The sequence below is a fragment of the Salvia splendens genome, chromosome 6 (assembly GCF_004379255.2).
Source record: "Salvia splendens isolate huo1 chromosome 6, SspV2, whole genome shotgun sequence".
Classification (NCBI taxonomy): Eukaryota; Viridiplantae; Streptophyta; class Magnoliopsida; order Lamiales; family Lamiaceae; genus Salvia; species Salvia splendens.
This window is the reverse complement of record NC_056037.1, coordinates 18609921-18622941: the sequence shown is the minus strand read 5'-3', so window position 1 is coordinate 18622941 and position 13021 is coordinate 18609921. Positions and strand designations below refer to the sequence as shown.

Sequence of the window (13021 nt, the reverse complement as noted above, 5' to 3'; positions counted from 1 at the left end):
TCGGTAATTTCCTTGTTGGTAATTTATTTTTAGCTATGGCCAATGGAAATGCCATCGGTAACTCCGTCAGTAATTTATCAATTCGGTTGGTAACACACTTGTCCGTCGGTGATTATCGATGGATAGCAGACTGTCGGTAAATCCGTCAATAATTAAACTTTTTTGTAGCGAGTGTGTCATTTTAGTTGGGAAGAAGGGAGTAATACAATTGTAATATCATTATTTTATTTATAGGCAATAATTAGCTGCTACAAGAATATTTTAAAACGGTTCTTTAGTGGTCTTTAAAAGCATCATTGATTCTATGTTTGTTATAACTTATAAAAGTTCATCTTCTAATATTTATCAACTCCTCATACGTTTGTCTCACTATAAAGGGGAAGCTATTTACATCACCCTTTAATCCAAGAATCTAATCTCCACAAACCACAATAAAAGCATATTCTCAACTTTCCAATTTGCGACCAAATCTTCTCAAATACTACTTCCTCTATTTATTGTAAGTGATGAGTTTCTTTTGAACACGAGATTTAAAAAAAAAGATATATATTGAGTTAAAGTGTGGAGAGTAAAGTACGTCAGAGAAAAAAAAGTAGAGAAGAGAATTGAAAAATAAAGAATGAAATAAGAGAGAGGAAATAAAGTAAGAGAAGATTGAAAAACAAATTTAGATAGAAGAAGGATATTGATCACTTATGGTGGGACTTAGGGAATACTTCCTTCGTCCCAATTAAGTTGGTACAAAACTTTTGGGCACGAAGATTAAGAAATTGTATTGAAAAATAGGAGAGATGAATAAAGTAAGAAAGATATAGAGAGAATAAAAGAGGTTAATAGAAAAAAGTAAGAGTGATTAAATGTTTTGTTTTTAGTCAAAAAGGAAATTACTCAATGTCACGCCCGCATTTTCTAAGGATAGAAAACACGGTTGATCGCGACTAGGGGATGATTAAATAAGCGGGGAAGAAAGGGGAAAACAACACAACTCGGCCATAGCTCGAATAAAATCAGAGTATCTCAACAATCAACAACTCAAAAATGAATATTATCTCAGCGATACAAGAACTCAAAAGAAGGACAACTACTTAGCGAAAGAATTTGAGAGAAGGAATATGCCACGTGTGAAGACATGACACATTCTACACACTTAAATTTCTTCAATGGTCTTACTCAACACCCACCGCACCCGTCACGCTCAACCTGCACATTTTTAAAAAGAAAATGCAGGGCTGAGTACTTGATGCACTCAGTGGACTCATGCCGAAAACATTTATAAAAAGTATTTATCATGCCACCATTGAGTGACCTCGGGGTTTTAACTTTAGAAATTCCCGAGACACTAAAATGATTTCCATCGTAAAATTCGTGACTGCAGTCATTTTCCCATAGATGTCTACCATATCTGATCCACTGATGACAAGGAATGTGGCCACATTCCAAGTCACTAGGCCGGCCAACTTGAAAGATGGCGCACGATCTCCATAGGTGTACACTAGCCTGAATAGGGACTCACTCTCTAGTCAGACCCGAATTCGATTATCCATTGATGGCAAAAGCCACATTAGATAGGTTCCATAGAAAAATAAAACACGGCATGACAAATAAATTTCACATCATTTGAAAAATAAACTGCTTAGGATATAGTCTTTATTTAAAAAGAAAGTCCACCTCAAAAGCTTACTCCTCAATCACTTTCTGTTCCCAACACAAACAACGTGCACAAGCTCACCCTTTTTGAAATAACATGATGTGCACAATTAAACTTTGCAAAATAAATAAATTTAACAATGTATGCATTTTAAGTGTGTATTCAAATTATCCTTCGTTCTCACCTAATAAAACAGATTCAACAATTAACACACAACCCAAAAGTCCTCAACCTACTAAAACTCTCGGTTCTCACTAAGTATGGCCATGTAAATTTCTAACACATAAGTCAGCTAGCATTTAATATTAATTAAACCTAAAGGAAAAGTCAAACAAATGTACCCCCAACAGTGCACGTCTATACTCCCAGGTCCCAGCCACCAACATATTTACATTCCTTATCCAACACATGTATGTATAGTAGTACATTCCCAATTCCTCACTGGTCTCGAAAACAGAAGAGCAAAACTAAATAAAAGAATTTTTAAAAAAAACATATACATACTCCCTCAACACACCTATACTGCCAAATCCACTACATAAAACCAACACATTTTAATAAAGGGGATGGAATGAAAAGAAATTATATACTTCCTTCTCTAAACTGTCGAATATTTCCTCTCTCTCTACTGCAACTCTCTCAAAAGTTTTCAAAATACAATATCAATTTCATGTGGGTGAACTAACATGAATATGAAAAATGCCATGGACAAAGAAACGTGGGACTTGAGTATACCGAAATAATTTGTGGGGCAAAAATCTGGAATTCACGGCTGCCCTACTCCTTTTGCTATCTCAAAATTTGGAAGAAAGGTAAAAATATGTGGAATGGTTTGAGTATATATATATTCTCATATAAATTGTAGATTTGAAACTGATATAAAATAGTTGAGATATATACCCAATTCTATGGAGATTTGGTTTGTTGGAGAGATTTTAGGAAGTAGAGATATGGGGAAATCATTTAGTGATGGGGTTTGGAGAAATATATTTGACCAAGTAGTTGACTGAAAAATTGAAATAAATAATTGATTTTTGGGCTTCTCAAAATTGGTCCCAACTAAAAGAAATAAAATGGGTATAAAGTAGGGGCGTTACACTCAACTTAATTGGGACATTCTAAAAAGGAATACGACTCAACTTAGTTAGGATGGAGAGAGTATAATTTTGTAAATCAAATAAAAGTCCATCAAATATTCTAGAATATTGATAATTTGAATAAACACCTTTCAAACACTACTAAAACATAAAACTAATAACAACACCAAATTGTTAATAATAAACTACTGCTATAAAACTAAAGCAAGAAACTATTAACAACAATAAGTATTGTAGATTGATAAAATTTGTAAGTTAGAGATTGAAATTATAATTGACATAGTTGGTAAAATTAGTAATTGATAAAATATAGAAAATCAAGATAGAATTAATTAAATTATAAAGTTTGCAATGTATTTTTCATTGATCTTTTATTATATAGTATTCACTCTATCCCCCATTATGTGTTCCAGTTTTCTATTTTAGTCTGTCCCATATTAATTGTCTCATTTCATTTTTGTCATTTATGGTAGTGGAGCTTGTATTTCACTAATTCATTCTCCCTCATATTTTTACAATAAAACTAATATATAAAAGCACGACTCACGTTCCATTTTTTTCAACTCATTTTCTATTATATTTAAAACTCGTGCTGAGTTAAAGTGAGACACAATTACGAGACAAAGGGAGTATAACCCTTCTAAATCTAGTAATAAGATAAGAAAAACTTTTAAATTTAAAACTAGGAGCAAATGTGATTATCATATCTATTTAAATAAGCAAAATTGAGTTTGTAAACAAGATAAATTAAGGAATAGTTTAGTGCATAACCAAATTTACTTTCAATATTTTGTTCAAGCACTATAAAAAACTCACGGTTACCGGTGAAAATTAGTACTCCCTCTGTTTCTTCATAGTTGAGGCAAAACTTTTCGGCACAGAGTTTAAGAAAGGGACGTTGAATATGTTAAATAAATAGATAAAAAAAATAAGAGAAGGAAAAAAGTAGAGAGAATAAAGTAGAGAGAATAAAGTAGAGAGTGAATAAAGTAGAGAGAATAAAGTAAGAGAGTAAAGTAAGAAAGAGAAAAAAGTTACTATATAGAGAAATGACTCAACTATGAGGAAACTTTCCAAAATGGAAAAATGACTCAACTATGTAGAAACGGAGGGAGTAGCAGATATAGTATGTTGCTATTAGTAGCGAATTGGTAACGGAATGTCCACTAGTAATTTTACAAGCAGAATTAGTAGCAAATTTATGACAGATTTTGATGCATCGATCAAGCCTCATAATTAGCAGTGTATTTAGCAACGAATTGATGGCCACTGGTAAGTAGCAACTAACAAATATCGTTGGTAATAAATTACCAACAACATTGCAGCGGAGTGATATTCACTAGTAAGTAGCAACAAACAAATGCCGTTGGTAATAAATTACCATTGGAATTATAGTGGATTGATATTCACTGGTAAATAGCAACGGACAAATGTCTTGGTTACAAATTACCGAGAAAATATTCAGTGGTCAAGACATACCACTTGACAATATGATGTGGTATGTCTACCAATGAATTTATGGCAAGTGGAGAGCCATATATGGAAATTAACAAATTTAAATTTAAATCTACTTAAAATTCAAAAATATTCTATAATGTTGAAAATTTCCATAAATTTGTTAGGGTATATAACAGATTCTTTATAACATCATAGTTATAATAATACTACTATTAAATAATTAACAGCATTTAAGAAATTCAAGATATTTTTTTAATTATGAAATACTATTAAATATTCTTTATAACATCATAGTTAAAATAATAATTTATGAAAAAAATTGTGTAATAGGATTAGTATCTTCATTATAAGATCTACGTAGTCAATATTTATTAAACTAAATCCACTGCCATGAATATATGAATATTCTGTTAGTTATAGAGTATAATTTTTTTAGAATATCCATGTAAGTGTACTATGTATATACATGAGATGCCCATAACTAATTATTATAAGTATTATGTTATGAATAATATTTAATATTATTTCATAATTTTAAAAAAAATCTTGAATTTCTTACATGCTATTAAGAAAAAATTAAATGTTAAAAACAGTTAATTTAACGATAACAATTTTTTGGAATTTTTCAGTATTATAGAATATCTTAGAATTATGAGTAGGTTTAAATTCACATTTTTTAATTTCCATATATGGCTCTCTGCTTGTCATAAATTCATTGAGTGGACATACCACATCATATTGTCAAGTGGTATGTTCTGACCACTGAATATTTTCTCCAAATTACCAGCAGATTAGCAACGCCGAATGGTCTGTGACTAATTAATAATGAAAAAATGTTGTTGGTAATAAATTACAAACAAATTAGCAACATAATATAGTCTGAGTAGTTATCAACGGGCAAATTCCGTTGGTAATAAAATACCGACGACTTAGCAACGGAAAATGGTACAACCTCCGTCTCATAAAAATATACTCTCTATGTTCCATTAGAAATACAACGTTTTTCTTTTTTTGTCGTCCCATAAAAAATGAAACGTTTCCTAAAGTAAAATAACTTCATCTCTACTTTGTCATCTCTCTTACTTTACTCTCTCTTCATTAACTTACAAAACACTACTACATAAAATATCATGCCAAAAATCAAATGTTTCATATTTATTGGGACGTAAGGAGTATGTATTTGAAATGACACGAGAATTAATGCACAATTAGAAAAATATATTGTTGAAGTTAGAGACTTGAAGTAGAGTTAAAAATATATACACATTTCATTTTCGTCAGTCATATATGGCATTTTGATTTATGGAAAGTTGTCACCAACTCTTTCTTTATATACATGAATTTATTTACTCCCTCAGTCCCATTAAATATGCAACATTTGGGAATTGACACGAGATTTTATGTAGTGTTGTGAGTTAACGAAGAGAGAGTAAAGTAAGAGAGATGAAAAAATAGAGATAGAGTTATTTCTATTTTAGGAAACGTTTCATTTTTAATGGGACAATCCAAAAAGGAAAATGTTTCATTTGTAATGGGACAGATGGAGTACAACTTATACCACTATGGTCCAGTATTACAACTATTAAACACTAATAATAATGTGGGTCTCATTATCCACTATGGTGGTGTTCGTTTCCTATATAAAATAGTAGTGATGCGTATTTTAGAGATGCGTATTTTAGAGTATCAAATTCAGTTCATACAATATATCAAGTTTAATCAATTAACTCTAATACTACGATCTACAATATTACAACGTCGTAAGTAGTATTTTAAGTGTCGATCCACATGAAGGTGAAAGATTGTTTACACTTAAAAGCATATAAAAACATACAAAGATTTGATATTTGGTTTTGAAAGTTGTTGAGAAAGTAAAGTAATAGATTAACTATTGAAACACTTTTCAAACTGGAAAATATGTCACTCCAAGTTGCCCAATAGACCTGCATAGTTCTACACCTCTAACAATGAAATATATGAAGGGATTAAAACATCAACCTTAATTACATACACTGAACATGTACACGATGTATAGTCCACAATTAGCTGAACATATCATCTATGAACCAATTTTCAATGCTTACAAACTCTTGTGGAAGCACGGGAGAAGTATTCATCTATTATAAACTCCTACTTAATCTACTATCAAATTATCCTTTGAACAATTCTAATTCAATAACATACCAACAATCAAACACTCCCAGCCAATGTTAAAGACACAATAGCAAAGGAAATAACAACGCTATATTACTAGCCAAGAACATAGTGTATAAACATCAAGCACATTGTTAGTGACAAAACATACGGATTCAATGGTGTAGAAACATTCATACAAGCCTAAATTACAACTTGGAGCAACATTGAAAGTTTAGCCTAAACACATGGTGAATTTTGCAATAAAAACCATAGGAAGCATGCTTTCGTTGAGTGGAATGAGGATCTAGAGATGGATCTTCAAAATGTTGGCCGGAATTTCTTCATTCTCTTCTTCCTCCTCTCATTCTCTATTTTTCCTCTCTATTTTTCGTCTGAGAATGTCTGAAGTATTTATTTTTTGATATGAAATTTTTTTTAGTACTATACTATCTTCGTTCCTTCGAAGTTGAGTCACTTCTTTTCTGCATTCGTTTAGAGAAAATCATAATAAATAGTTAAAATGAAAAAAGAGTAAAGTAAAGTAAGAGAGAATGTCCATTTTCTATATTTAAAAATAAATATCTCTTTCATTTTTTCTTATTATAATATTCAACTAATTTTTTCTCTCTACTTACTCTATCCAATAACTCATCATAAAATTCCATATCTATTTTTCCTCTCTATTTTTCGTCTGAGAATGTCTGAAGTATTTATTTTTTGATATGAAATTTTATTTAGTACTATACTATCTTCGTTCCTTCGAAGTTGAGTCAATTCTTTTCTGCATTCGTTTAGAGAAAATCATAATAAATAGTTAAAATGAAAAAAAGAGTAAAGTAAAGTAAGAGAGAATGTTCATTTTCTATATTTAAAAATAAATATCTCTTTCATTTTTTCTTATTATAATATTCAACTAATTTTTTCTCTCTACTTACTCTATCCAATAACTCATCATAAAATTCCGTATCACTAAAAAATATGGACATTTTAAGTAATCTAGTGAAACGAATTATATATGATTTTTTTTAAAACGAGTGAAAAAAAGTCAGTTAGCTAACAGAGAATGTAGAGAGTACTAGAGGTATTTCATAAACTAGAACTTACGAGTCATCTCTATCCAAAATTATTTATAGTAACAGTAAGGAAAATTGATGCATCTCATCAGTACACCTGCTGCCCCACCGTAAGCATTGTTTTTTTAACATCTTATCTAAAGTAAATTATTTCATTTTTTTAAAAATATATTATAATTATCTTTTCTTAGTTTATATTCTTGTTTATTCTTTCCTCACTTCTTAACTTTATTTTTATCCACCTACAATGATACAATATCATTTTTTTTGAACTTTGTGTCTAAAAAACGTGTCACTCATAAAATAAAGAATGGAGTATTTGGGAAGTTCTCAGCAAGCACATTTTCAGACGTTACAATTTAATACTCTGATGCCTTTTACTAGAAATAATCGGCAAAATGTATGTGGCTCCAAAATTTCCAATTTGTTTTTTGTTTTTGTTTTTCATCTATTAAATTTTATTCATTATTATTTTTCTTGGCTTACAATTTTAAGCTTTGGTCCCGCAACGTGATAAAATTAAATAGAAAAAAGAAAAAAAAAACAATTGAAAGTGAAGTAGCATATGCAATCGTCGTCACTGCTGACGCTTATCTTAAATTTTTCGATACATCTCGTCGAATCCGGAATCCTCTCGATCTATTATGTCTACATCTCCATTTATATCTCTTTTTGTATTCCTCTACTACATTAAATATTAAAATAAAAAATAGAAACCAACATTGCAGTATATATGTGATCAGTTGGTGTTAGTTTTGAGCATTACTATTCAATTTCTAATCAAGAAAGGAAAAAATGGCCGCGGATAAGGTGATTCTGCTGGATTTTTATCCTAGCATGTTCGGAATGAGGGTGAGAGTGGCGTTAGCGGTGAAGGGAGTGGAATACGAATACAGAGAGGAGGACTTGAGCAACAAATCGCAGCTTCTTGTTCAATCCAACCCGGTTCACAAGAAAATCCCGGTTTTGATTCATAACGGGAAGCCCGTTTGTGAATCACTCATCATTGTTGAGTATATCGACGAGGTCTGGAACCACAACTCCCCGCTCTTGCCTTCTGATCCTTACCAGAGAGCCCAAGCTAGGTTTTGGGCTGATTTCATCGATAAAAAGGTACGCATCGCACCGTGTTAAAATTTTTTGAATCTTGTCAATCTAAGGAGTGAATGGTCTATTTCTTATATAGTACTTCCTCCGGTATTTATTAATTTAAGTTATTTTTATAGTGCCACGATTTGTGCTGCATCACTGTAGTATTAAGATGCATTTGTTTTCCCAATGATGGATTTTCTTTATCTTTTTATCTCTAACATGAGATTGAAATTCTACTTTTGCAGATGTATGAAGTTGGGAAAAAGGTGTGGACTACAAAAGGGGAAGAGCAAGAAGCGGGGAAGAAGGAATTCGTTGGGATTCTGAGGCAGTTGGAGGCAGAGCTCGGCGACAAGCCCTTCTTCGGAGGCGAGAGCTTCGGATTCGTTGACGTGGCGTTGATCACATTTTCGACGTGGTTCCACACCTATGAGACTCTGGGGAATTTCAGCATCGAAGAGCATTGCCCCAAATTGATTGAGTGGGTGCAGAGGTGTATGGAGATAGGAGACGTGGCCAAAGCGTTGGTAGAGCCCAACAAGATTCACGAATTCGCTTTGGCCCTCAAGACCAAGTTTGCTGCCAACTGATTTTATTGTGTAGTCTAGCTAGTGTGTGTGGCTTTTATGAGTTGTATTTTTATACAGTTTGTGTTGAACAATAAAGGTCTAGACTATCTACACTGCAGTTGTACTTATATTGCCTTCAGCATTCGCCTACTTATATAAGGCATCCACAGTAAGGCGGACACTTCCAATAGCCCCACCCCTTTTTTTTGTCCACAGCTTCAGTTTATTTGTTGGCGCCCACAAAAAAAAGTATCTCCACCTATAAGGTGGACACATCCAATAGCCTAAAAATTTGTAGCCACTTTTCATTTTATTTTTTTCATTTATTTTAAATCAATTATAATTAAAATTATCGGAATCTAAATAATTAGAAAATGAGGTAATTGAGACCGAATATTCATTGTATTAGAAACGGTAAAATTATACAACGAATTAATGGAGAGTGTTTGAAAATGGTGTAAAATGGGTTGTGGTGTGGTTTTATAATACAATTTTCGAAAATAATTAAAAAAAATTCTGCCGGCGCGCCTATAGGCGCGGCGAGGCGTGACCGGCGCGTCCTCACACCCTTATCGCTGGAGGGCCTTCCGCCCCAAAAATAGCATCCGCCTCGGAGCGGACTGTCCATGCACTATAGATTGGATGGGCGACGGCGGATTGGGGGCTGCCGATAGTGGATGCCCTAAGAGCATCTGTAACGCAAGGGGCCGGGCCGCATCTCGCGAGTCCCGGCCCGTCCCGAGCGTTGCACGGAGGAGAGTCACTGCCTAGGCCCTTCCCGAGCGTTGCACGGAGGAGAGTCACTGCCTAGGCCCGTCCCGGGGCCGCGTTCCCGGCCTGTCGCGCGTCCCGCGTCCCGGCCTGGGACGGCGTTGCACGGTGACGGGCCGCAACTGTAGAGTCCCGGCCCAGCGTTACACGCTCCTCGGGCCGGGCCGCAACCAATATTTTTTTTTTTAAATTCGAAAATTTTTTCTATAAATACTACTTCATTTTCATACACATTTAACTTCAAATCTCTTCCTAGAATTCGAAAAAATGCCTCCATGTCAAAGAATATTCGAAAATCAAATGTCCCGGTCGTTAGCAGAGGCGCTACCGGCAATCCAAGAAGAAATCAACAACGAAGTTGAACGCTACCAAGCTGTTATTCAAGCTTGGAACGAACAACAAACCCGGGTACCACGTACCCGGATGTATATTCACCGAGACCGTGAACAAGCTGCCTTGCGGCTTTTCACGGATTATTTCTCTAGAGATCCGCGATGGAGTGATCAGATGTTCCGTCGCCGGTTCCGGATGCGGAGGCTGTTGTTCCTACGCGTTGTCAACGCAGTTGTAGCTCGTGACCCGTATTTCTGCCAAACTACCGATGCTGTGGGCCGGGAAAGTATATCGACGATGCAGAAATGCACGTCTGCCATTCGTCAACTCGCTTACGGAACTACATCAGATATGTTCGATGAGTATCTCCATGTAAGCGAGCCTACTGGCCCGGAGTCCCTCGCTAGATTCTGTCGGGCAGTCGTCGAAGCATTCAAGGATATGTACTTGCGAAAGCCAACGACCGACGACGTTAGGAAGTTGGTCGACATGCACGAGCGGGCCCACGGCTTCCCGGGGATGCTTGGAAGCATCGACTGTATGCACTGGCAGTGGAAGAATTGTCCAACGACTTGGAGAGGACAATACACTTGCGGGCACAAGGGCACACATCCCACGATTGTGTTGGAGGCCGTTGCCGATTGCAGATTGTGGATCTGGCATACCTACTTTGGTGTCGCGGGGTCCAACAACGACCTCAATGTGTTGAACGAGTCTCCATTGTTCAACGACTTGTGTGCTGGGCGAGCACCGAACGTAGAGTTCACGGCCAACCACCGTCGGTATAGTATGTGGTACTATCTGGCAGACGGGATCTACCCTCGATGGCCCGTGTTCGTGAAGACTATCACAGCTCCGACAACCGATCGGAGGGCAATGTTTGCCCAAAGGCAAGAGGCGGCTCGGAAAGATGTCGAGCGTGCATTCGGAGTCCTCCAAGCGCGGTGGGCTATCGTGAAGGGAGCGGCCCGTGGTTGGCAGCGGTCAAACATCGCCGACACAATGTATGCATGTATCATAATGCATAACATGATCGTTGAGGACGAGCAAGATAACGTCACTTTGTGGAGCGACGATCCGCTCGCCAGCACCGGGAGCAACTACGTTGTCACCGAGCCGCCCGTGCAGGGCCTTCCTCACGACATCCGCAATGTCATGGCCCGTTCAGCTGCGATGCGCCAAGAGGAACAACACACTCGCCTCCAAGCCGATCTAATCGAAGAAATTAGGACTCGCACCAATGTTTTCCAGAATTGACGTTATGTTTTTATGTATTTTATTTTCAGTTTTAAAATTTCTATGTTGTAATTTTGCAGTATTCGATGAAATTAAATTTTTCGTGTTATAAATTTCCAGCGTTTTTTATTTTACGAGTTAAATAGGTTGGAGTTGTGAATAGTGTCATTTATTAGTTGCGGCCCAGGCCGCAACCTGCAGGGTTACAGCAGTTGGGGCCTGGGCCGCAACTGTAGAGGAATGATGACGTGGAGGGGACTTGGGGCTGGAAATTGGGACGGGGTTAATGATGCCCTAAGCTACTATATTTAAGTTTTCAGCATTCGCCGACCTATATGAGCTACTATATTTAAGTTTCCATTGTATTTATGTGTTTGAGTAGTACTCTTTTCGATCATAATAATTTTTCACCGTTTACATAAATTTTATAAAAGGTAATACAAAATGGGTTGAAGAAGTTAGTAGTAAGTGGATTTAATTTTTATATATTAGTTTTATAATAAAATGTAAGTGAAAATGAGTTAGTGGAATGTGGGGTTCACTGTCAAAAATGGTAAAATGAAGGTGATAAATTTTTAAGGACCAATAAAAGTAAAAATAAGTGATAAATTTTTAAGGACGAAGGGTGTACTTTGTTTCCTCAACATGATTGATATATTATATTCCCTTTCTATGAAATAATATCTGATTCTTTTTATGCTGGAATGTCCAATAAGCTTGAATGTCCATGATTTTTATTTTCATTTCTCTTTTTCTTACGAGGGGTGTTAAATGTCTGTAATATAGACAATCACACAAGTAAAAATAATGTAATGTTAATGCTAATGTAATGCAATCAGTTCATCTAAAAAGTGTAGTATCAAATTGTTTTGAAATCATCATACCTAAATATATTTGTAATATTTGTCAATTAAAGTATCATTGTATTTTGCATTTGAAAATAAAAATGCATTTATGTTCACTCAACACTATGTGTGCATTTATAAAAACGACACATGCAAGTGATTACAGAATTCAGTAATTTTAATTATGTTAATCTTTAATAGTAATCAAACACGTACATTTATAATCAAAATAAAATGTTACTCTTCCGTCCTTGAAAATTTATCACTTATTTCTATTTTCGGCTATCCCTAAAAATTTATCACATTTCACTTTTACCATTTTTTGTAATAGACCTCACGTTCCAGTAACTCATTCTCACTCACATTTTATTATAACACTATATTATAGTAGGACTCACACTACACTAACTTTTTCAACTAACTTTCTATTAAATTTTTTTAAAATTCGTGTCAGGTCAAATGATGACAAATTATAAGAGGCGTAGACAGTAAAAACTATTTCATCTTCTCCTAATTTGCTATAGCAATTTAATTTAATTATTCACAAAATTTGTGATTATAACTAATTTAATTATTCACAACTTCTTTGTTGCTTTATACTATAAGGAAGACTCATACCAAAGAAAGGCTCTTCAGAATGAGCATTAAAGGAGTCGAATATTATCTATGTATCTTTTGCAAGAGAGAAATTGAGTTTGTTGAACACATATTTTCTTCTGCAAGGTTTGCAACCTCCATTATTATTACTATGAAACATGGAATA

General features: G+C 34.8%; 1 protein-coding gene across 1 annotated transcript; it reads left to right on the top strand.

Annotated features, from left to right (window-relative positions):
• The first annotated feature begins 8112 nt into the window (after positions 1-8112).
• Positions 8113-9263, top strand: LOC121807155 (glutathione S-transferase U19-like). Its single transcript, XM_042207363.1, has 2 exons — positions 8113-8525; positions 8750-9263. Exons 1-2 carry the CDS (start codon positions 8208-8210, stop codon positions 9092-9094), a joined length of 663 nt encoding a protein of 220 aa, XP_042063297.1. The 5' UTR covers positions 8113-8207; the 3' UTR covers positions 9095-9263.
• Positions 9264-13021: the final 3758 nt, after the last annotated feature.

What these genes read in the sequence shown, in the direction of transcription:
- LOC121807155 (XM_042207363.1), top strand. Translation starts at nt 8,208, where the DNA reads ATGGCCGCGGATAAGGTGATTCTGCTGGATTTTTATCCTAGCATGTTC. An exon ending in CTGATTTCATCGATAAAAAG is followed by an intron (nt 8,526 to 8,749) that starts GTACGCATCGCA and finishes CTACTTTTGCAG; the next exon opens with ATGTATGAAGTTGGGAAAAA.